Here is a 24,587-nt window from a genome sequence, read left to right as displayed (position 1 = left end):
AAACCTTTCTTAATGTCCCAAACATTTTCCCCCTTTGATAGAACAACAAATTGTTCTAGATTTTGCAGACTTGTTAATTTTGACAGTCCTGAAATAGTTGTATGACACTGTTGGAAATCTTCTTTCAACAAGAAAAAAATCAGTTTAAACTTTTTATATACCTGGTAAATTTATCTTGTGTAACTTTTCAACATTTTTTAACCAGAAAAGTGAACTTGACTTGGAATAGAATGGTTTGTCTTTGCCACAAAGTCTTTTCCTCCGCACTCTTCCGCAGTTTGAAGAATTTTCTCCCAAAAAACTATGGAACATATAAATGCAACCATACTGGGTACAAATCAAACCCTTCAAAAACACCAGTTTGTTATCTTCAAAGACAAGACGCCTGCACACACTCCAAAGATCTGAGATTTACTGCAGACAGACTCTGACCTGCTGTTGCCGAGGAATACTGAACTGTCTCTTGACATCTCCCCAAGTGTCATTTTTCAGTATGAATGAGGTCTGCAGATGGCAAATGGGGTTACCATGCCAACTGATGTTCTCACACTGACATATTGAATGGGGAGGATGAAGACAAGGGATTGCTCTCAAATTAATTATAAGTTGTTAAATTGCAAGTTAGAGGAGTCTACTTTTAGTGTGCTATAGAAACACTAGGCAATCATAACACTGATGCTTTTCTACTTAAACAGATAATTTATGAGATATATGTAACATATCCAATATTTGGGGAATCCTCTACTTGCTAAACAGTCTGGATTAAAGATACATTTCCAAATTCACTGGTTAAAATTAGTGACAAACATCTCTATTGTGAGTTGCTAGCTTTTGTTACGGTGGTGTCATCATGCCCTCACATGGTATCAAACTCTCCCTCTTTAGATCTTTTTTATTGGAGCAGAATAAACCTGCAAGTGACATAAATTAAGAACTCCATCTGCAGCTGACAAGATGAGGCAAATGAACCAATTAAGTTTGGGCAAAATCCCCACTTCCACCTATTGCCAGTGGCAGCCATCATCTCCACCATGATGAAACTGAGGCACTGCAGGGGTTATTAAATACCAGCAGCGGGCCTGAGGGCAGACCTAATAACTCTTTAACAAACCAATAATAGATCTTATTGCTGGAGAATATACACAACTTGAAGCTTATTAATTAAAAGATTTCAATTTAGTACTTTCTCAAATTCAGATTGCTGATAGGACTGAGAGTTTCTTAAGAAAAAAAAATTCCTCGATCCAACAAATTTGCAGTAGCTAAAAGATAAAATACACAAAGGTTTTGATGCTGATCTCTGCATTTAAATGTCTATTTTTGTCAGGATGTGAAAATAATTGCTGTGGTAGTATGCCGCCATCTGCTGGCAAAAAAGGAATGCAATGCTTTATAAAAATTGTTGTAAAATCAAAGGAAGAAAACACAATAAAACACAAAGAAAATATAGAAATTGTACTTCTAATAAAAAGTAGAAAATCAGTACTTTAAACAGTCTTTTAGCTGTCTCTTCCTCCTCCTGTTTTTTTTCCACAAGGTATCAGCTACATCCGGTTGCGTTTCTACGGTAACGGGTCATAGCTTCCTTCCCAGAGGATCATGGGAAACAATTCTAGCTTAGGGAGCGGAGGGATTTTCGAAAGATTTCAGCTTTATCTACGTTACTTCTTGAGATGCCACTGGAACATAGGATGTTCATAGCAGTTTCATACGGGTTTAGTCGGTGAGTATTGGTTAAAAATAATCAGGCTCCAATTTTACTGGCGAATTTACTGCCTCCGCTGACCATCAGCACATTTGGCTAGGTAGCTAACATGAACGGTTAAATCTGGTTTGTTCGGCTCTTTGTTTAAACTATCAACGCAAACAGTAACTCTTCGACGTACTTAAGTGCCTATTGATTTTATTAATCAATGTTTTATCGGTGTTGGTTTACTCTTTCTCAGTCTTTTTTGAAAGAGTCATTAGGAAAAAGAGATGGAGCTGAAGTTGGAGGTTGTTTTGTCATCTAGCATCAAACGGAAGAAACCATGGCCGAGATTCTGCTGGCTTGGACAGGTGATGCGTGTTTTCTGTTGAGAATAAATAAAATATTTTCCAATAAGTTCAAGAGAAATTAGCAAAGAACTTGACCTTGTGACTTTGCTCCTTAGGAAAAGGAGTCTGTTTTCCTGTTAGATGACAAACGGATCAGTGAGATCAACATGATGTCTGGTCGTACCAAGAAAAAGATGCCTAAACTACATCCTTTGCTCAGCAGTGTGGTGAAAATGACTTCTTCTCACAATGGTAAGTTTAGTTTGATCAAGCAAAGAAGCTCCAATATTACTGATTCTAATCATTCGTTGCTGTTATCATTTATCAGGGATGTGGCTGTGTGGACTTTTGGTGTCAGGAGAATTGTTTTTGTGGAACAGAGATAAAGATTTACTGAAGACTGCAACAGCAGTGCCAGAAGTAGTTCAGATAATCAACTCTGCTCAAGGTTGGTGCTGCATAAGACCTTCATATTTAGGCAGAGAGGTGAAATTAAACCAGAAAAGAGTACTGATGTCTAGAATTACATTAGGTGTTACTAGAATTTCTCATTCTTGTAATAACGACCTACATTATATAGTAAGATATATAGTGCCTGGGAAATTCAAACTCCTAGAGCTTTTCCAAATGTTTTCACTTAATTATTGCAATTTGATGTACTGGGTGAAATTTGAGGGCATTAGAGTTAAGAGGGGAGAATACAAATTAACCATTCCTTTCATAGTTTTACTTGTGGAAAAGATCAAGGGGGTAAATGCTTTTGCAAGGTCCATCATGTTTTAAGTTGGCATCTCATTTACTTAATTTTACAATATTTTTGAGGCCTCTGTGGATTGTACAAATGCACTTAATAATTAATTCACGGTGAACTTGTTTTTGTTTTCACAGGAAATCCTCTAAAGCTGTGTCTTCAGGTTTCATGCGATGGGATGAGGGTTCTTCTGGCTGTCATTACTGGGCAGGTGTTCCTGTGGGAGTGCACAGAGGGGAGGGGTTTTCCAGGCGTGCGAGATGGCGCTGTCAAAGGGCGGTGGGCTCATTTACTGCCGCTTGAAGAAACCATTTTGCCGTCTTCAAATGATAAAGAAGCATCCCAGCACACCATCTTTGTAAAGACAGAGGTCCACACTGAGAATTAAATATACTTATCTCTTATTTTGGTCCATGATTCAATTTTGATGCTCCACTCTTATCTTGTATTGTCCTTACACTATGTGTGGTATTCATTTGTTCTAGATTATGGCTGACATTTGCTTATCAGCATTTGTTTTCACCTCTGGGAAGCAGCTTGTTGTCACTATTCTAAAAATTCAGTGGAGCCAAGGTCGTATGATGGTTGGGTGAGTAAACAGTGATATTATTATAGTGGTATACCAGACTTTCATTTATGATTTAATGAAAGGAACACGTTTCTCTTTGCAGTTCTGTTGGTTACAATATACAGTGGGCTAGTAAGACATATCCCATGTCTCAGCTGTGCCCACCCTGCCAGTCAGTGAAGTCCAGAGGGGCCTTGGTGCCAGCGTTTTCTCCAGATGGACGCCTGTTGGCCATCGTACTGAACCAGAGGAAACCAAAGGTTGAAACCAGTCCTTTCTAATACATTTCTAACTTAATAACTCAATTCTACTAATAAGAACTCCAAAAAATATGTATGTTGTGTTTTTGAATCCAGGACACACAGGTCCTTTTTGTGAGCACACAGAATTTTGTTTCAATCTCAAGTGACCTGGGAGGATGTGGAAGTAAGAAGCTGGATATCCCATCAAAATATGTCAGGTCAGCATATGGAATTATGTAATAGAATAACTTATGCAAAATTTAACTCTGCCACCATAAAAAAAATCATTTTATTTTAAATTTGTGTCACAAGTTTACAACATGTTTGTGTTTTCCATGGACCTATCAGGTCCTACTGGGTCAGCAGTGTCAGCTGGTCAGCAGAAGGCCTGTTCTTTGCCTGCGTCTTGAAAAGGGGCTCCCTCTTGGTGTTGGCTCGCCTGGGTGGGCTTCTCACCCTGACAAGCTCTGGTTGCAATGTGGATTTTGGTCCTGCACACTTCCTGCCCCTGCATCCGCTGGTCACTTACCGGTAGACTTAAATTTAAAGTTATTACATTTTTTTGCTTGTTATTAAACAACAAACTAAAATGTATTTATTTGAGCCCAAAATAATGACTGTAGAGTTGTTCAGTCACAGTTAAATGATACTTTGCTTTTAATCTGAAAAGTGTGATATGCCTTATGTATTTATGGGTATACATGTCATTGACTGAGGGGAAAATAAATATATTCATGCAACACATTTCAGAATTTTACTTGTAAAATGAAAAAGAAAAATATCTTTATCGTAATTTTCCTTTAGTATTTTCTATCTCTTATCAGTTATTTTGATGTAAAGTGAAAATGAATGTATAAAGTTTATGATGACTCTGGTTCTTCCTTACAGACCACCGCTGTCTGCAGAGAATAGAGAAGCTTCTCTTTCCAGCTCCAGCTTGTCTGTGCGCGACCTCCTGAGGCAGCGGTTTTCTGTCACCTGGCATCCACGGCTTCCATATCTCATTGTGTCCGATGGCTACATGGCTACAGTTATGAAGGTGCAGGACAAACTTTCGCCTGCCCTGTTCCTGAAGGCACTTCTAAAAGAAACCTATGCAGATCTTGAGAAAACCAGCTGCAAATTAGAAAAATCCCAGGTAGTTATGGTTGAAGATTTCCTACAGCTACGGTGTGTTTTTTTTTTTTTATGTCCTTGACTTACTTTCACCATTTTTATCTCTGTTTGCAGGTTCATGTGAAGGTTTGGCTAGAGTCTGTGTCTTGGTTTAATTCAGACAGCAGCCTTGAGGAGGTCAGTGCTACTGCTACATGTCAGCCCAAAGCGTCAGACTCCACTAATTCTGCAGCAGCAGATCCAACCAGGCTGCCGCTTTTCCTTCAGGACCAGCAGACTCTGGGTAGCACCAAGGAGCTTCTTGAGAACATGCAGGTATGATTTTTTTATAGACAACATATGATTTTTGATTCTATAGAAGAATGTTGATTTTGATATAGTAGATGTTTTAGTTATCTGTTTTGTCATTTTCTAGGCTCTCTTTGAAGAAGACTCCGATTTAGAAGGACTTCCTGCTGGTTCTCGTGGGCAGGACGGAGGCCGATTGGAGTTTGCCTCCATGTTTGACACTCTCCATGCTGTGGACACTCACAGTGAATTTGGAGTTGATTCAAATTACAAGAGACAACCAGAGAAGAAGAATCGTCTTTGCTCTGAGCTGGGGAAGATTCAGAGGAAGCTTCTCACTGCTTGGGCTTTTGCCATGTCCATAGGAGATGCAGTTGAACACAGAGTTGCTCTTCTGAAGCATACACTGTGCTGCGTGGTTTGGTTTGCTGCTCTGCTCCACTTGGTCCCCCCAAGAGAAAAAAATAGCCCTATTTTTGGAAGGTTGATCCACCTCATAAAAGCTCTCCTCTCATTCCTTTATTGGGACGGCTCTTCCTCAGGTGGACAGCACTGCTTGGGACTGATGGTGGAGTTCAGTGAACGGATAGTGCGCCTTCTGCTGACCCCTCAGCCCGATGTCCGTCTGACTGGCCACTCCCTTTTATCATCTCAAAGTTTGTCCAGAATAATGCAGATCTTACGCCTGATCTCAGATTCTCTTGACCAGACTTACATCTTAGAGCAGAAAACTTTCTGGTCTTCTGAGGAGGAGTTTTTATCTTCTCAGCTGCACCTGTGGTGTTCAGATGTTCACCATGTTCCTCTGCTGCAGGAGGGGAATGCAGACCCATCTGCCTTAGAACATCAAGCATTACCAGTTCCTCAGCGGCCTTCAAGCAGGTACGCACAGCTTATGCTGTTGTGTTAGCTTTCAAATACCAGATAAAAAGATTATTTGAGTTGACAGCCACTAAATAACAGTGGCTGTACAAAAAGGTGACAGCCACTGTTATTTAAAATGTTTCTGGACAGATTGTTGGGAGTATGGCAGCTTGTGTATGATGTAGCTCAGCAGTATGCAGAGGAGCTGAAGAGGTTTAAAGACTGTGATGGTTTGGAAGAAGAGGAGCAAAAGCTGTCTGTCATCACATCCCAGATTCAGACCGCTCTGCAGGCAACAGGAGAAAATCTGGAAGAGGGTCGATCACTCCTGAGTTACCAAGGTAACTTGCGTGGAAGGTTTTGATTGTGTTTATAAGCTTTGCACTTTTTTAAAACTTTGTAAATGTTGATGTTAATATTTAAATGTACTTATTATTCTTTTAGGTGAGCAACTTTTCCTCTGCGGCTTGTACTCTCAAAGCTCCCAGATGTTACGGTTACAGATCTGTCAAGAGGCCAGCAAAGGTAAGGACTATGTCTTTGGATTTAGGATTAACCATTTATTCTAAAAGCCATTTTAAGTTTAAATAATTTTATGATTCTTTCTCTTAGGCAGAAACCGTAGTGTCTTCCAGGAGACGCGCCTTTGTCTGGCGCTCCTGTATAGTCTGTTATCTCAGTACCAGCTCAGGGAAGCCCAGGAGTTCGGGGACCACATGGCTCAACTGATTTTGTTCAGAGCTGGAAACCAGACTGACAACTTCACTAGCATTTCAGGTCAGATCTAAAAAAAAAGTAGTTTCATAGTCTTAGACCCTGCAAACATGCACCTGGGTCTTTTTAAAAATAAAACGCTCTGTCACGTCGTTCAAAAAAATTATAAAGTAAATCCAGAATAGGTTTCAGAAAAGGTTTCATCCACACAAACATGCACAAATACGTCACTGAATGTTGTTTTAAATATGCCAAATACACAGGGTTCAGTGTAGCACATAGCTTAAACCTATGCCAGCCAGTCAGATTGCTTAAAAACAGCCACAACTTCCTGTTGGAAACTAAACATGGCGCCAGGAGGTTCCTTTGTGTGGACATGTAAGTATACATATAAAGACGAACATAAAGTTAAAAACAAGACAAGGTTGATTGAGACTCATGTCAAATGTGGCTATACTGGCGTACTATTTTTTGCAGAATGTGACAAATAGTTACATTCTGCAACAAATGTTAGAATGTATGTGTAGGACACTAACTCTCCACTTTCCCACTTAAATACAGAGTCTCCACTTTGGTCGGAGTTTTTATAAATAATCTGTTTTAGTGGCATTAAACAAAGTTTTCGTGTGCATGAAAGGCTAAAACACAAAAATTTGTTTTCTCAGACATCTAGCTGTGTGGACTAGGCCTTATTGTGTATTCTGTCCACATTGTAGACACCATAAAGTTAGTTTTTCTAGTTATACTGTGACACTGTGTGAAAGAAGTCTAAGTTAGAGGAAAATAAACTTTATTTTTCTTTCCTTGGCTTTGTGCGCTGCAACAGATCCTCTTCCTTGCCCCTGGTTGCCAATTGATCTTCCCAGTGATGCCGCCTGTGCAGTAATTCAGGCCCTCGGACGATTCATGGCCGCTTACTTCACCAACCAGCCGCTCTTCATTCTGCCGGCTCATAATGTGGCTATCCTGCCTCCACTACACCTACCCCTCGGTGTGTTTCTGAAAGTTTAATAGATTCTTTATGAATGTTGCGGCATGGTGATACGTTGATTCTTCTTTAGCCTCGAACATCGGTCGTTTGGTGTCCCTGTGCCAAGAAGAAGTGGCTAAAGCAGTCCGACAGCAACACCTGTCGGAGGTTTGGACGGTGGACTATGCTCAGGACTTGCTTCTGCTGGGAGGTCTCCTGCCTGAGGCTGTGTGGTTGGCGTCTCATCTGGGCGACTGGAAAACTGCAGTGACTCTAAGCTTGGCATACACCACTTACTGCGCAAAACATTTTGACTTTACTGGGTAAGACTAAAAGCACCAAATGTGCAAATAAATAACAGTATGGATGAAATTATCATATTTCTGTCAGAAAGCATCCGGTTTTTGACTTTGTGACAGGATCAGAAGGAGAGATTTTCTCCTGCCAGCAGAGTTACAGCCAGAAAGCATTTTTCAGTCTGAGCTGAGGGATCTTCTTGGCAGCAAAACCAATTCACGAGAGTGGACAGATAAAGACCGGAATGACAGCTTTACAGGTTGGAAAAAAACATTCATTAGATAAAAGAGCTCTTTCGGGCTAAAAGTTTTTAGTTTACATTGGTATTTTTTCCACATTTTTCAAGATCCGATGGAAGGAGAAGACTGGGAGGTTTTACAGGCTTCTGTGCACGAAATTCTGAAAGCTTCAGCCATGGCAGGAGTGAATGTCATGTCATTTCCTTTGTCGACCTTGCTGGACAAGGTTAAAGACATGTGCTTGTTAATGCCTACATTGGTACCCGATGAAGTGTACCTACCTTCGCCACCTCTGTATTGCCCACAGCCTTCTCCAAACACACAGGTACAAGAAAATGCACAATTATGAAGTGAAAGTAAAATGATAAATCTCCTTTTTGATCTTATTCTGGTCTTCTGTTGATCTATCACTTAATATCCTTAAAATAAGTTCCAGTTAGTGGTTGTCATGGGAGAAATTGTGAAAAAGCTCAAGGAGTCTAGAGGGTCTATTCATGTAACAAGGTTAGACATTGGATGTTTTATTTTCAGGACCAAATGTGTGAAATGGGGCCATTTATGGAACTTGTTAGTCGTCACAAAGTCTCTGGAATTCTCCAAAGATTACTCTTGCTTCTGAAATCTGCCCATTGTTGCCGTCCTGCTGCACAATGGTACGTCAGGTGCCTGCGGCGTGCTAGACACATCCTGCACAAGGTGAGTCTCTAAAAGCTTTGGTTTATTGTTACGTGGTTAAAAAAAAGGCTTCAAGTAGTTCTCAATTTCATTTTTTCCTTTATTTTCTCTTGAGATAAATAAGGAGGTTGATTAGTTGCTTATTCTTCACAATCTTTTAACTCATAAAAAAAAGACAAGAAAAGACAATCCTAAATATTGCCAGAAGCCAATTTTTAATGTTTTTGATATATTAAATTGCTAAAATATCTGGCATTGTCTGCAGATCAAGAAGAAGTATTCCTACCCATCAGCTGCTCAGGAGGAGAAAACTTTTCCTGAGGGACTGATGAAGTTGATTAGCCATTCTGGATTCTTCAGACGGGACTCTAATAAAGACCTGGATCCTGATACCATCCAAACAATCAGTAATACAGCTACATTGATGTGAATAGAATGAGAATAGCTCAATATCATCTTAATCATTATTTATTTTCCTTAAGTTTGTTTCAGAGAGCTTTGTGCTTTATGCTGGATGCTTCATGTCAGGGATCAGCTCTCCCTTCACTGCAGGAAGTATCAGGCTGCCAGACAACGTGACGGAGAGGAAGCGGTATTACAACGATGTCACCTATAGAACATACTTGTTAAATTTGTCCTTACTGCTGATGGAATGTGTACGTTTGTCTTTTAGATCCCAGAGGATTCACCAGGAAATTCAGCCAATGTTACCGCTCTTCACTGGGCTTGTCGTCTTCTGCCTTTCTCTCACTTCCTCAGTGAGGAGGAGGTCCTTCAGGACATAATACTCAGTCTTCTGTCAGAACTACCTCCTGTCTCCTTGGTAATGTGTTCTAATTTTGTCATACTTTTAAGAGCATAAAAAGGACTGATTTTGAGTTAGGACATTTTTTATCCCTGGTTCTTCTTGCCTGTAGGTGGCAGACACGCTGGTACGAGCCTTTCCCCAGGAGGACGAGTCGGTCAGGGTGTCTTTAAGAGAGAAGTACAAGTTACTCCTGCAGAGACTTGGCCAGTGCAACCTTCTCGGTACAAATGCTTCCTTAAAAGGCTGTAGGCAGTTTTTAAATAATGAATATATCTAACTAGCTGTTGCTCTCAGGACATAATACTCATAAACCTTGTTTATCTGACAAAAGCATTTATTTTGCAATTCAAAGCTTGGGATTTAAAAGCATATTGGAGCAATGTGAAAGGCTGACTATGACTAAATGATGTTTGTGTTGCAGCCCCGCATGAAATTGGAGCCATATGATCCCCCTTTTCATGTTTCCTTTTATTTTTCAGGAGAAGGGGGAGAAGACGGTGAAGAGTTGATGATGATTTTTATTCAAGATAGAAAAAGGCACAGGAGGAAACATTTGGCGCGATTGCAGAGGCACTTGGCCCCCCCTGTGCTCCATCTGTGGGAGAAAGTAGAGGAAGAGGAGGACAGAGGGGCACGAACTGACACGGCCACAACAGGGCAGCTGTCCCTGGGGACAACTGTGGGCACCAGCACTGTGACCGAGTTTAACCAGCCAGTGTGCAGCGACGCAGACACAGCAGTGAATACATTTGAGACCATCTCCACGAAACAGCACCGTGCAGCCGTGAGCAGGTAGGAGAAGTGAAGACAGAAACACTGCTGTTATCTACTTTTTGTTGGTTTTCTTATTCTATTTTGACTTCTTAGAAGCAAGAAAGATAGACAGAAGATGACATCTAAGACGGACAGTGTCCTTAAAGAAAACACCAATATAAGTGGAGAGAGAGAAAAGGAGCAGCTTCCTTTGCCAGCGGTCGGCTCCTGGGAGTTTGAGCTGGAAGACGAGGAATATCTAAATTTCCTGGAGCTTTTCCTTGGCTATGTCCTAGAGAAGGACGCTGCTGATGGGATGGACTGTGGCGATGAGATCCCTTTGCTGAAAGGCTTCTGCTCTCAAGTACGGGAGAAGGAGTTGCATTCTCTAACATTTGATGTAGTCTCAAGTATACATCGTCGTCAAAGAGGCGGGCACCTTCTAGAGAGGAAACATTTGGGGAAGCCCCCATCGGTGTTCAGAGCAGGCTGTTGCTACAAACCTATGAAACAAGACGTGATACCTGAACCGCAGACGTCTTCCGTTTGGAGTGAAGCTCCCGTTTTCGGGAGCAGCCTTTCTGTCGGGCGGGGAACCGAGAAACAGAAAGGTTTGTTCAGCCACCGGCAACATTCAGCAAGACTAAAGGAAGCCAGTGTTGGCTCTGAAACCAGTTTTATCCAGAATGCCTTGATCACGGAAAACCCCTCCCCTGGCTTCTCATCGTCTGTTGAAGCTGTGACTGACTTACAGCAGGGCCTGGATCCGGAGTTAGAGGCCCGGTTTCCAGAGCTGGGCAGGTTGCTGGAGTGGATGGTGCGTTGGGCCGATAGAAGGATACTGTTGGGGCATCATGGTAACAAGAAGAAAGACATGGCAGACAAACAAAATGATGGAGTTGTGATTCGTGTAAAAACCGCAGCACCTGCTATCCTTACCTCTTTAAGTTTGTTGGAGCACAGGTATGCTGCTCAACCCCAAACTGAGCGCTACACCTCCTACAGCCAAGTTCCTGAAATGCAGTGGGCTGTTCCCCTTGTGCTGCATTCGGTCGTTGAACGGAAGACGGAGAGAGAGAGCAGCGTTGATACTGGTTACCCTGGATCCACTAACACTCCTATCATTGGTCCGGATCATAATCTGCAGCGAGGAGAGACTACTCCGTGAGTTCGACGTGTTAGCAAACCAGTTCTGACGTGGCACAGGGTTATTTAGATGCAGAATATTCAGAATATTGGTTCCTTGATCAAATCTGATTACAAAATTGGCTATGTGTGTCTTGTGCGGCTGTTTTTTTTATTCTTATTTCTAGATTTAAAACATTTGGGAAATAATATATATACCAGCATTGTATATGATTTTAATCAATTTTCATCCTTTTGACTGACAACCTTTTTCCGCTACAAGACTAATTGACTGCATTACATTTATTTGTATCTGTATCCTAGTTGTTCCACATTTTGCTTTTATGTAATTCTATAATAATTATATAATATTATATAATTCTTTATATGGTTCTGTAAAGAATTATATAATATTCCCTTCTTATGGCACAAAAAATTGCCTATGAAAGCCACATTTTGTGGTTTTAATAATTTCACAGAGCAAAGGTTATTATTACTCCGACACACAAGAGAACAATAAAATTAAGTACTTACCATTACCTATAATAATTATCACTTTTTCTATATAAGTACATAGTTTAACAACTAGTACAACTCTTAATAAAACATCTATTCTGTTTGTTATTTTGTATTTAGCACAGCAGCACCTCCTAATTTTTGCAAGATTTAGTCTCTGTTTATTTTTTTCTTCAGCTCTGTCTCAGAGGAACAAAAGGAGCTAATGTTTCCAGCTGGTGAGGTTCAGTTCAGCTTTGATTCTCGACAGAGAGAGCCACATTCCCCACAGCAGACCTTTGATGACTTGGATGTTACACCTGAAAGAGAAGGTTTGTTAAAACACGAGACAGTAAAATAGCTGTGTTTTTTTTTAAATTATTGTCACTGGAAATATTAATTAGAGTGCCTTTAAATTTGCAGAAAGAAACGGAAACAGCAAGAGCGTCGAAGTGTTACTTTCTGATTCCGTTCAGGATACCTCTAAAGATGTCTGCTCACCTGAAATGGTGGTTATTACTTGTTGATATTGGTCATAATCATTTTTCACTCTGTTCCTACAACAGAGATCATTGTGGTATTTTGTTTCTCTCAGAGTTTAAAGCTTGAAGACCTCGACCACTCAGTGTCTGGTTCATCGTGTCAGTAAGTTTCAAATGCAGTTTTACATGGTGAATGCAAGTCTGGAAAAGGACTGAATTTATGAGTATGGGTTAAAAAAATGGAGGAGAAATGGTGCATGATCATTTTTCTATTCCAGGCTCTATTCATTTTATTTTAGTGTATTTGATCTTATTGTTAAAATATATTCTTCCTTCCTTGCTGATTGATTGTTGATTTGAATTTGTAATGTGGTAAAGTCTTAGCAACTTGCATATTTCATCCTTCTCATGTCAGCGTCAAATATTACTTTAGTCTACAAATTAGTTTAAACCCACGTCTTCTACAGTGACAATTGCAAAGAGGACAATAAAACATAAACTTTGATGATGCTTTTCCAATTTATAGATAAAAGAAGTGGACATAGACATTGCAAACCTGCTGAAACTGAATAGTCATTTGTGTTGTCGTGGTTTTTTTTCCCCCCACAGATATCCTCCTGTTAGTTCAGAACCTGCTCCTAAACCTCCTCCTCCTGCAGAATCTTCTGATTTGGGTGGCGTTCCGCTCCCCAACCCTGCTGCTAATCAGCCACAAATCTCCACAGCTGGGGCGCCCCCTGCTGATTCTTCAACCTCTACTCTGCCTTTGATAACTTCCACAATGAGACAGCGTCTGGGTGAAGACTTATTCAGATTAGTTCAGGTAATGAAAGGTTGAACTGAAGGTAAGATGTGAGGCTAAATAAATGTAGTAACATCTCTATACTGAAGACACCTGTCCTGTTTTTGCAGCACATCAACTACATGAGTCTGAATGAGGTTTTAGGAGCTACATTTTCCAGTCTCCAGATGGCCCAGCAGAATTCCTTACAGCTTAATATGAATTTATCTTCTGCTGCTAGAATAAACCCTGAGCCAAATGCTTTTCCAGTTCAAACTTCTTCCACTGCTATGCCACAGACACAGACCTCTGTGCCAAAACCAGAATCTAATGAACCCCAGTTGAATCAAATTGGGTCATATCATTTTGCAGCCCAGCCGGTCCTGCAAGGAACAGGACTCGGTCTGCATCACATCAACCAAAGCCAACTCACCAGAACCAATAGTGTAGGTGTAGCTTTTTAGGTATTCTGGAGATTGTACATTCTGAGCTTTTGTCTCTGATTCCAAGCTGCACTCACACACTCGTTGTTTTGGTTTTCAGGAGATGCAGCCCCTCTCTGTCCAAGCAGAGTCACCACAAACTCAGCAAATGGGGAAGAAGAGACTGATCCCGTCTTCAGACGGTCTCCTGGCCACGACTGATAGGAGTCACACTGTTCAACACCAACCGTACAACAGCAGTGTACACACTGGCTCTGCTGGGTCGGGTCTGAAGTTACTTAAACTCCATCACTTTGCTATGGCAGAGTACAGTGCCCGACATTATGCCGCTCAACATGCACAGGCTCCTCACACGGCAAACCTTAAGTCCAATCAGCCCAAGGCCACACACTATGATCAATCCACTTGGAAAAAGAAAGGTGGAGAGCAAAGAAATGGGTTTTCTGTTCAAACTAAGCATCTCCTATTTTATCCTGCGCACGATCCAGGACAGTTCTTCGGTAAAGCGTTCCCTCTACATCCTGCTGCTTTTGCCACTCAAAAACCTGCACCAATGCAGGGCCTTCGTCTGTTGCAGTTACGGGATACTCCACCTAGCAGCTTTAACTTCCCTAAACTAATTAGAGCAATACCTGCTGTTATTTCAACTCCAATGACAGAAGTTCCAATAATTAAGCTTTTACACACTGAGTCTGGACTCAAAATGGTGAGCAGTTCTGATGTTCTTCAAGGTTTTAAGATTGATCATAACCAAACTTTGTAAATCTAAGTGTTTTATGCATATCTTTCACGACTACAGATGGCACCCCGGAATATTCCTTCAAAACAAAAGGCTCGCCTTACGATGGAGTTGACTGCTACAAAAACATTGAGACAGGATCAGCTGCAGATATCAAGACCAGATCACTCTGATGAAGGCAATAGAAATCTAACCAGCACCCCCTGCTTGAGTTCAACTAGAAGGTAATCAAATAGAAGCTTTTATAGCTGTTTGCTTTCTTTTACTCTTTTTGCATTTTTACTCGACAGGCAGAAGAGAAGAGAGGAAAAGCGAATGAACTTAGAAGTCTCATTTCGTCCAAATGACTCCATCATCCCAGCAAAAGAGGTAGAAGGAATCAACAATAACTTGAATTCAGAATTACCTGTGGTAGCTATGCCTTCATTATCTTTGTCTCAATATAATTTTAGGCAGCACAAGTCCTTGAAAGTGAAGATGCTACAGTTGCTGAAGAGATCAAACCTGCACAGGATGTGACAGGTGACTACACAACAAAGAACACTTTTCTGCTTAAACCAATACCTTGGTGTCTGTTTCCAGTGCCGTTAAGCCACTTGTCTGTACATTTGTTCATCTATTTTTCTTTTATCTTGATGTTCTTTCTTTTATCCTGTTAATCTTCCTCCCATCTATCCATCTGTCTGTCCATCCATCCATCCATCCTTCCAACCAGTCTCTGATTTTTGCATGTTCCATATTTACAACCTGACCACTGTAAAAAATATCTGCCTTAGACTCTTGAGAAACTTTTCTATTTACACTTAAAAAACAAACTAAGAACTCTAGAAATGAAATTAGGAGCAATGTAGATTTTTGACATGAAAAGTGTGTGGGGACTCTACCTCTGTATATTTAGTTAAGGAAAAGAAAAGTTCATTCAGTTCATTTTTACGAACTGAACCTAAATACATGTGAACAAAATTTTATTGCATCTGTCATCTGAGAACTTTTTTTTCTATTTTAAATCTTATTTATTTTCTGGTCATTTAATCCCAGGCTCCTCTTACCATTTGCTGACCGGTCAGAGATTATTAGATAAAGTTTTCTCCACTTCCGCCGAGCTCCATGCCTTCGCTTCCACAAGTAAACGCCCTCCGGAGTGCCACGATGCTTTCACCAACACAGAGCCAGGTGATTTGCAGATATGACATGAAAATTTCTTGTAATCAAGTTCCTACTGATTCAGAAATACCAAGAGTTAAACTAAGTTAAGTTAGATTTAATATATTTTGCTTGAAACAATTCAAAATGCAAAATTGTTTAGACTACAATTTATCAATATTACGAATGTAAACTTGTTCTTTCAGCTGTTACTCCCACACTTGAGAGCAAATCTATTTCTGTCCAGACATCTGCAATGACTAGCAGCCCAAAAGGTAAGCTAATGTGGGATGATGCACAACTTTAATGTTTTTTAGTGGATAGAATTAAAAATTTGGCTCATGTGAGTGTTTTTCCAATTTAGCGCAAAGTCCATGCAATTTCCCAGAAGCTCCTGTTCAACTGGAGAACCAGCAGAAATCAGAGACGTTTCTGGTAAGAATCCTCTCAAACAATGCATATATATTAATCATCTCTCATTGAATTCTGACAGAAAGCTGTAAATTTTACACTTTTTTTGTTGTTATTTGTCAGGGTCTTGGTGGACGCCAGTTCATAAGTGTCTTGGATCTGGAAGATGTGAGGCAGTCTGAAGATTTGCTGCCGTGTCCTGGCTCAGAAGCAGCAGATATTTCTTCTTCACCAACTTCTGCTCAGCTCCATGTTCTTGCCACCTCTGTCATCAGCTCAGCTGCTGAAGCTGAGGCACAATCCTCAACTCCAGTCACAAACAATCTTCAGGAACCCAAAACTACCGCAGGTTTGTTGCAGATTTTACAGCTGCAACAATACTCCTATCCCTTAACATTTTGTCACATAGCAGCTATAAACATCTTTGTAGTTTACTGGGATTTTCAGCGATAGAACAACAGAAAATAGTGTGTAATTCTGAAGCTATGTGCTTTTCAAAATTCTTTATTGAGAAAAATGTGGGGAGTATTTGTATTTGGCCCCCTGTACTCTAATAGATTTTTTTTTAGCATGAAAAGGACAGCTGGTCAGGCTTAATAAAAATATGAATGGAGCTAAACAATGCTCCATAAGTCAAGAGTGCAGAGGACTTGAGATTGGGCAGAGGTTCACTTTCCAGCCCAACAATTGTTTTAAACATACAGTCAGGGCCACATTTAGCCTTTTCCTGTGTTCGAATGATCCAAGTTTCAGTGTTAAATCCAATTAAGTCTTATTTGTAATAAGTTTTTTCCTTCTGCTCCACAATTAGAGGCTACTTTATGTTGTTAATCTATCAGATAAAATGCCAATAAAATACTTTGAAATTATGGTCGCAAAATCACAGAATTTGTTCAATGGACATGAACAGTTTTTGTTTATTTATCCAATGTGTTTTAAAACTGAGTTTCTTACTGTTTTATCTGTTCTTTCTTTTCTCACAAAAATCTGAAACCACAGAAGTCCTTGAGGTGTCTCTTTCATTCAGTTCCTCCGAGCCCGCTAGAGTTGCAGAGAAAGTCACCTTACAAGATGATGCGTTGGAGGATTCATCTGCATCTGAAATCTGTCGAGTCATAAAGGCGCAGAGCCTCGTCCGTGACAGAGCTCCTTCAGCGTCTGCCACAGCCTGGTTCTCCTCCCGCCTGTCAGAGATGGACTCTCAGTTGGCCGCTTTGCAGAACATTGCAGATAATCTTGACTAGATTTTTCTTAAACATTTATAAATCCAATTTACACTATTGTGATTTTAAAATAAATTTAGCAAATCTATAAAGTTTATTATTATTCCCAACAGCTCCGGATCCAGACCCTTTACATGCATTGAAGAAATGCGATGAGATCAAAGAGCAGGAAGAGGAACATGTGCTTCATGACGACTCCGGGAGTTCTGCAATAAAACCGTCACGTCACTATTCAACCTCTCCTTTCAGTCAGAGTAGTGGTCCATCCTATCTTCAAGCTCCAGGTTGAAATGCAGCTTATTTAAACATCTTTGTTGTGTTCCCTGATAAACTTGTGTTACACCATTAGTCTCATCAGATGGATTTGGGGAAAACTGATGGTTGTTTTTAACTGTGATCTGTCAAGATGATAAGTTGTAGTGTTGGATCCGTTTACTGACATCAGACTTTATTGTTTTAATGAAATTATGTATCATTTCAGGGATCTGTTAAAAAAAATAACTCTGTAATCTTTCATCCAAAGGAAAAAAAGAGCACTTCCATGAAACCTACGATATATCTAATGAGTAAGTTTATCTAGACCTGGAGTCTTAAAACACATAAAACATCCTTTTTTAAAACTGTGTTTTGTATTTCTCAACATGTAGAGGGGCAGATGGGACTCTGAGTCAGACTGGGTTATCCGACACTATGGAAATCTTAGACGACTTGGTCAAGGAAGGCTACTTATCTCCCTCTGACTGGGATTTGGATCGCTCTCAGACTTCACACCAGAACAGGTACAAATGTTTACATTTTTGTAATATTTTAAATGAGGAACCTCACCCATCTGACAAATAACATGGCCCTCAGGAGGCAGGACCAGAGGGAACATACCTGGACATTAGAGAAAAAGATGCTTCCTGAGGAGGAGAGGAAGGAGCTGGAAGGAGCTGGAAGGAAGCAGGACCAGAGGGAACATCCCTGGACATTAGAGAAAAAGATGCTTCCTGAGGAGGAGAGGAAGGAGCTGGAAGGAGCCGTCAGGAGGCAGAATCAGAGGGAACATAGCTGGGCATTACAGAGAAGGAGTCTTCCTGTGGAGAAGAGGAAGGAGCAAGAAGGAACCATGAGGAGGCAGGACCAGAGGGAACATAGCGGGGCATTAGAGAAAAGGAGTCTTCCTGTGGAGAAGAGGAAGGAGCTAGAAGGAGCCATGAGGAGGCAGGACCAGAGGGAACATAGCTGGGCATTAGAGAAAAGGAGTCTTCCTGTGGAGAAGAGGAAGGAGCTAGAAGGAGCCATGAAGAGGCAGGACCAGAGGGAACATAGCAGGGCATTAGAGAAAAGATGTCTTCCTGTGGAGGAGAGGAAGGAGCTGAAGGAGCCATGAAGGAAGCAGGACCAGAGGGAACATCCCTGGACATTAGAGAAAAGATGCTTCCTGCAGAGGAGAGAAAGGAGCTGGAAGGAACCATGAGGAGGCAGGACCAGAGGGAACATAGCTGGGCATTAGAGAAAAGGAGTCTTCCTGCAGAGGAGAGAAAGGAGCTGGAAGGAACCATGAGGAGGCAGGACCAGAGGGAACATAGCTGGGCATCAGAGAAAAGGAGTCTTCCTGTGGAGAAGAGGAAGGAGCTAGAAGGAGCCATGAAGAGGCAGGACCAGAGGGAACATAGCTGGGCATTAGAGAAAAGGAGTCTTCCTGCAGAGGAGAGAAAGGAGCTGGAAGGAACCATGAGGAGGCAGGACCAGAGGGAACATAGCTGGGCATTAGAGAAAAGGAGTCTTCCTGTGGAGAAGAGGAAGGAGCTAGAAGGAGCCATGAAGAGGCAGGACCAGAGGGAACATAGCTGGGCATTAGAGAAAAGGAGTCTTCCTGTGGAGAAGAGGAAGGAGCTAGAAGGAGCCATGAAGAGGCAGGACCAGAGGGAACATAGCTGGGCATTAGAGAAAAGGAGTCTTCCTGCAGAGGAGAGAAAGGAGCTTGAAGGACCCATGAGGAGGCAGGACCAGAGGGAACATAGCTGGGCATTAGAGAAAAGGAGTCTTCCTGTGGAGAAGAGGAAGGAGCTAGAAGGAGCCATGAAGAGGCAGGACCAGAGGGAACATAGCTGGGCATTACAGAAAAGGATGCATCCTGAGGAGGAGAGAAAGGAGCCGGAAGGAGCCGTCAGGAGGCAGAACCAGAACGAATATAGTTGGACATTAGAGAAAAGGAGGCTTCCTGCGGAGGAGAGGAAGGAGCTGAGGATTTGGATGAGACGGAAACAAAGGGAAAGACAGACTGCTTATAAAAAGCACAGACAGAGCCTGAGGGACAGGGAGCGTAAACCATTCTGTGGCTCTTCAGTAGAGGTGGGAGATGTTTTTTTCTGGATGTGATATTCCAGTTTGCTATGAGCAATACCTTTGTTTGCAATAACATCTGCATTACTACTACCCAACTTTCCATAGCATTTTGCAAACAGAAAAACAGCAAGTTTTTGGGGTAGCAGAGAGGAAAAAGAAAAGTAGGTACCGCTGTACTTTGAGCCACATGAGAACATGCTTGCCTTTATAAATTGTACTGTCTACTTTCTTATTAGGTTCATGCTTCTTAATCAGTACTTTCGAAGAACAGAAGAGGCTTGCCATTTGGCCAATGACTTTCTCACTTCTCGTGATACCGGGTCAAGTTCCTCCCAGACTTGTGAAGGTCCATTTCTCTACAGCCCCTGGTTGAGTTCGAATCCACCTCTTGGCCACCCTTTTAGGTATCCTGGGCTAAGAAATAAATCTAGCATCTGAAGTCTTTAAACAGTAATTAAGGTAGATTAATAGCATTCCATCTAAGACCAAAGATCCCAACCTTCCTGGAAGTTAACTAGATTTTGTTAAAAATTTTAAAATTGTCAAGAGAAAGTTTGTTAAGCAAAAATAATGCCATGAAAAGTGATATTTACCTGTTGAGTTCAAAGTTCATCACTCAATAAACATAATCGATGCAGATTCCACCGTGTTCCTGTAGTCTGCTTGCCGTTTTCTTTAAGTGATGACTCCGGCGATGTGCCTGAGTAAATCAGCTAAAAACTTTCTGTGCAGTTGGGAACAATAAATTGTTTTTATAGCATCGAACTTCCAGCCCGAGATGATCAGTTTTTAGGCACACCAACATTTGAGATAAGAGTATCTTATCTTGTAGACAAGACTGTTATGTAGTATGGTAATAAGTGTAGTATTTTTTTCTTGCAGGCCTCTCAACGTACCAGCCACTGATGAAAAAAGTCCCACATCTCAGACAGGAAGTCCCTCTTCTCAGTTATGTTTTTCTGCAGACAGTGAATATTCACGTGATCTCAGCAGAAGACTGATACGTCGTCGACCAGGTATTATCACCCGTTGTAATACGATACATACAGTGCTGTGGTGGGATTTTGTTTCAGGGATGAAGGTAAGACTCAAAATGTACGTGGACCTGAGTGTACTGCTAGCTGTTACAGTGCATTATGGGCTATGTAGTGGGATGATATTTCACAGTATAAAACTGAGTGGTGGGTCGTTAATAAAAAAATTAAGTCAATGTGTAGGCTGGTTAGGCTCCACCGTCCTTGACATAGTTGCTCTAAGGTATCACACACGTTTTCACAACATTTTTCATGTTTATTTTTCTCTTGCTTCCATAAAAATGACTTATATTTATCATCCATTTTCTTGTTTCAGTCATTTTTTTTCCACCGGAAGAGCTGTCTCAGGTAGCGAGTGATGGTATGCCCAGCAACACCGAGAGCCAATGCAAGCTCTACACAGCCAGCGATAGTCAGGCACAGCAAGTAGGATTACAGAAAAAAACTGGGTTCAACAACAGATTATCAAGTGGAGCTGCTTCACAAAGAGGGAACCTGAAGGAACACAGACAAGTGAAGGAGCCTGAAGCGAGGAAGCATTCAGAATTTACCAGACCGGAGGCTGTGGAGGATTCTGTCTCGGTAAAAGTCACATTTTCCTAAAACTAACCTATTTGAATCTTTCCACTGTAGCGAGAAAAACTGAAATATAACTTCGAATGACTTTGCTTCCTCAATTATGATTATTTTGTGGCTGTTTTTTAGGTGGCGGGGATTTTACGTGGGGAGGACGGTGCTGTCGCAGATGGCGTTTCAGAGATGGACTGGCTGGATAATCTCTCTGACAGCGCAGGAAGCAGCCTAAGCAGAATAGACTGGACTGCCATTGAAAGGATGGTGGCTGAATAAGATAGTTAATGTTAATAATAATAATAATTGTTAGAAAAAACAACTGTTCAGTAAAATAGGTTGTAAGGTACCACAAGTGCCCAATGGATACATTGTATAAACTGAAATATAAATTGGTAGATTTTTTTCTTAAAAACTTTTTTTAGTCTGATATTTGTTCCTATTTATATTTGTAATGTCTTCAGGTGGTATTTTATATTTCTATATTCATAGCCTCCTTGACTGTTTTAAACAGCTTCTTGTATTTTCACTTTAAACCTGTGATTTAAATAAAGTACTTTAATGATAAGCCCTTTTAACAGAGTCCCATACTTTCATTTTTTATGTATAATTCAGTATTACATCAGTATATTGTTACACAACAATGCAGCATTGAAAAAGATGAATCTAAATTAAAATCCATCCATTCATTCTGTTCATTGATTTAAATTGGTTTTTTAACAACCAAAAACACATCTATTAATAAATTGGCCTTCTAATACTTTAAATGGACCATATTACACCAATCCCTAAATCAGTGCACTTGCACCCTCATTGTCAAAGGATATTATTTGATATCCTATTGATGGTCAGTAAACGCCTTAATTCTGAAACCAACTGCTTGAAATACTGAGATATCCAGACACTAATGGCTCCAAAAACCAAATCTGAAAACGTTTATTTCTGTAAACCAAGCGCTGCCTTCGAAATAGAAGTCCTCCAAGACGGCTGTGGCGCTGTTGGAGCACTTCGGCTATGTCCCTCTTGGAGCGAAGAAGAAGAAGAACTTCCGAAGGTCAGAGGTAAACAGTCGTATTTGAAAACATGGATGAAGGTAAACACTTTGCAGGTTTTTACGTCTGTTTTTTCTGTATTGCATTAATTTAAACTACTTGAAATATTATTTTTGTAGCCATGGAGAGGTTCTTGTGTGTTTTTTTCGGGAATTACTTTAAATATAAATGTCGAAGTTTGCTAATTTATTGTTAGCTTAACAATTTAGCTTACATTACATTTTTAGTATTTAAAATATATTTTACACGTAGAAAATTTAATATTGAGCATTTCAAGAAACTATAATATTGAACATTGTCTCCGAAACAATTTTAAGTGCTATTTATAAGTAGTTATTTAAAACTAGTTTTTCTGCTGACTTTATTGCACATGTGTTTTGAGGCTTTTATATGTTTTTATATCCGGTACATTAACAGAAGTGTAAATTGCAGATCTCATGGTCAAATGAATGAGCTGTGTTATTAAGTCTACTCTAAAATACTCTCTTTTGAGCAGAACAATTACCGAGTGATGGAGACATCGGATCTGTCATGGGATTTTCTGGGTTTGGTATGTGGCAGCTACAAATGACATGACGGGTTATATTTAATAAACCATAGAGCGTGTTGTTTCAGATTTGATTGAATCAGTTAAGATAAATCTTTTGTACATTTTTAGGTAAGAAGGCTCGGACATTTGATCTTGACGCCATTTTTGAGCAAACCCGGAGAACAGCTATTGAGAGGAGTCAGCGTATCCTGGGTGAGTATTTTGTGACTTATATTGCTGTTTTACATAATGACCGGATTCTTGACATAATTCCCTCCTTATTTTTGGAGAAGTGTTGAGATTTGTTGTTTATTTGACCCACTATTAGTCACAAAACACTTATCTATTGTGCGTAAAAAGTTAAATGCTTCAGTCAAATTTTTCATACAATATGTTGAGTTTTATGTGTAAAATAAATAACTTCAGTGTGTCCTATAAACCCTCAGAGGATCGACAGAAAGGGGCTCAGGTAGAAGAGGAAGGAGAAAGCTCCAAGTCAGTTAAACCATCAGTTCCTAGTCAGAGAGACAAAGCTGCAGCTCGGTAAGACAACTTTGCCTTGTTTGAGCGAGTATTTCTTAAACCTTTCTTAACTTGGCCTGAACGTGTTTTTGCTTTACTTGAGAATCTGTTTTAAAAACATCATCAGGAACCAGCGAAGTAGTGACAGCAGCGATTCAGACTCAGAGCTCGTTGGGCCACCAGTGCCTCCTCAACATGGAGCCCAGGAAGATGAGCTTGTAGGACCACCCCTTCCACCAGGTTATAGGGACAACGCAGCAAATAGTGACGACGATGATGACGACAGCGAAGCAGACACAAACGATGATGACGACGATGATGATGATGATGTATGTATGAAAGTCATTTTAGTTTTTTGTATTTTGAGTTTACAGTGTGGATCTTCAAATCGTTTCTCTTTGTGAGTAGATGTTGGGAGTGATAACATAAAATGTAATTCTGTTCTGTGTTGTTCATACAGTCAAAATTTAAAATTAAATCAGTAAATTATAAAATTCATCATTAGTGTTGTTATATACATTACCAACTCTTTTTCAGTCATGATATTTCTATCCGTAACACAGGAGCTTGAAAAGCACTACGATAGTACAAAAATGAACACAAGGTGGCAGCACCACAACAGCCAGACTCTGTGTAATGCTGCCGCATGTCGTTTATGATTATTATATTAGTTTGTTTTAGGAGAATTCAAATGATCCTGGGAAATATTAACACATGTTATGATTAAATCTTCATTTTATGATGTAGTGATGTAAACAGCTCAGGACAGAACAAAGCATTTTAGATCCTGACCATAGAGATTAAAAAGGAAACTAGACAATAACAAAATAACTTTTTGTTCCATGTTTTTCCGCAGAACCCAGTGAAGAAGATTCCAGACACTCATGAGATCATTTTACAACACGGAACCAAAACAGTAATGATTTTGCCTACAACAGTCAAAATATTATAATTTTATTGACTCTTTAAAGTTTTTAAAAATATATTTTTTTACTGTTGCTAGAATAATATTAAATGACGAGAAATGTTAACATTTTCATAGATAGATACTTTATTTCAGACCCAAGGTTCAACAAAAAAAAAAAGAATAAAATGACAAACAGGCAAACAGAAGTACAAATCTGTATTTGTAAATGATTGTAAATCAGCAATTTACAATCATTAATGTAAATGATTCATTGTCATTAATAATGTAAAATTATTTTACATGATTTTACCATCATGTAAAATTAAAATTTAATGAACCTTGATATAAAATCTACATAACATTTAATAAACAATTGTTTGAAATGTAAAATTACTAATTTTGTTTTATAAAGTTTGAACAGCAGCTGGATTTATCCTTTCCTGTGATTGTGTAACAGATCTGACCCTGTTTCTTGTGG

General features: G+C 40.1%; 2 protein-coding genes across 2 annotated transcripts in view; both read left to right on the top strand.

The window, feature by feature from the left end:
- Nucleotides 1-1,587: 1,587 nt before the first annotated feature.
- Nucleotides 1,588-21,671, top strand: cplane1 (ciliogenesis and planar polarity effector 1). The gene is given in 50 exon segments (XM_044144873.1): nt 1,588-1,723; nt 1,947-2,058; nt 2,154-2,289; nt 2,366-2,485; nt 2,926-3,158; nt 3,274-3,377; nt 3,460-3,616; nt 3,713-3,816; nt 3,947-4,129; nt 4,487-4,736; nt 4,829-5,029; nt 5,130-5,884; nt 6,017-6,207; nt 6,311-6,391; nt 6,479-6,643; nt 7,407-7,571; nt 7,642-7,873; nt 7,970-8,106; nt 8,194-8,411; nt 8,618-8,782; nt 9,027-9,168; nt 9,244-9,353; nt 9,435-9,584; nt 9,679-9,790; nt 10,049-10,361; nt 10,437-11,486; nt 12,141-12,274; nt 12,366-12,451; nt 12,538-12,587; nt 13,034-13,247; nt 13,337-13,651; nt 13,749-14,354; nt 14,448-14,611; nt 14,678-14,756; nt 14,840-14,909; nt 15,426-15,560; nt 15,737-15,805; nt 15,895-15,965; nt 16,065-16,290; nt 16,941-17,223; nt 17,258-17,448; nt 17,688-17,730; nt 17,812-17,943; nt 18,017-18,495; nt 18,660-19,501; nt 19,601-19,656; nt 19,732-19,899; nt 20,378-20,511; nt 20,846-21,111; nt 21,235-21,671. Coding segments are annotated over 49 exon segments (10,512 nt in total). The 5' UTR covers nt 1,588-1,723; nt 1,947-1,977; the 3' UTR covers nt 21,379-21,671.
- A 416-nt stretch (nt 21,672-22,087) lies between these two features.
- LOC122847273 (WD repeat-containing protein 70) overlaps nt 22,088-24,587 on the top strand; it is a 39,165-nt gene continuing 36,665 nt past the window's right edge. The window contains exons 1-6 of the mRNA XM_044144854.1: nt 22,088-22,192; nt 22,648-22,701; nt 22,810-22,893; nt 23,127-23,223; nt 23,330-23,531; nt 24,059-24,118. Coding sequence (XP_044000789.1) covers nt 22,183-22,192; nt 22,648-22,701; nt 22,810-22,893; nt 23,127-23,223; nt 23,330-23,531; nt 24,059-24,118 — 507 coding nt within the window. The 5' untranslated portion in view covers nt 22,088-22,182. The remainder of the gene's footprint in view (nt 22,193-22,647; nt 22,702-22,809; nt 22,894-23,126; nt 23,224-23,329; nt 23,532-24,058; nt 24,119-24,587) is intronic.

Source organism: Gambusia affinis, linkage group LG17 (assembly GCF_019740435.1).
Source record: "Gambusia affinis linkage group LG17, SWU_Gaff_1.0, whole genome shotgun sequence".
Classification (NCBI taxonomy): domain Eukaryota; kingdom Metazoa; phylum Chordata; class Actinopteri; order Cyprinodontiformes; family Poeciliidae; genus Gambusia; species Gambusia affinis.
The sequence above is the reverse complement of the archived record's forward strand: the minus strand, read 5'-3'. Positions and strand labels throughout refer to the sequence as shown.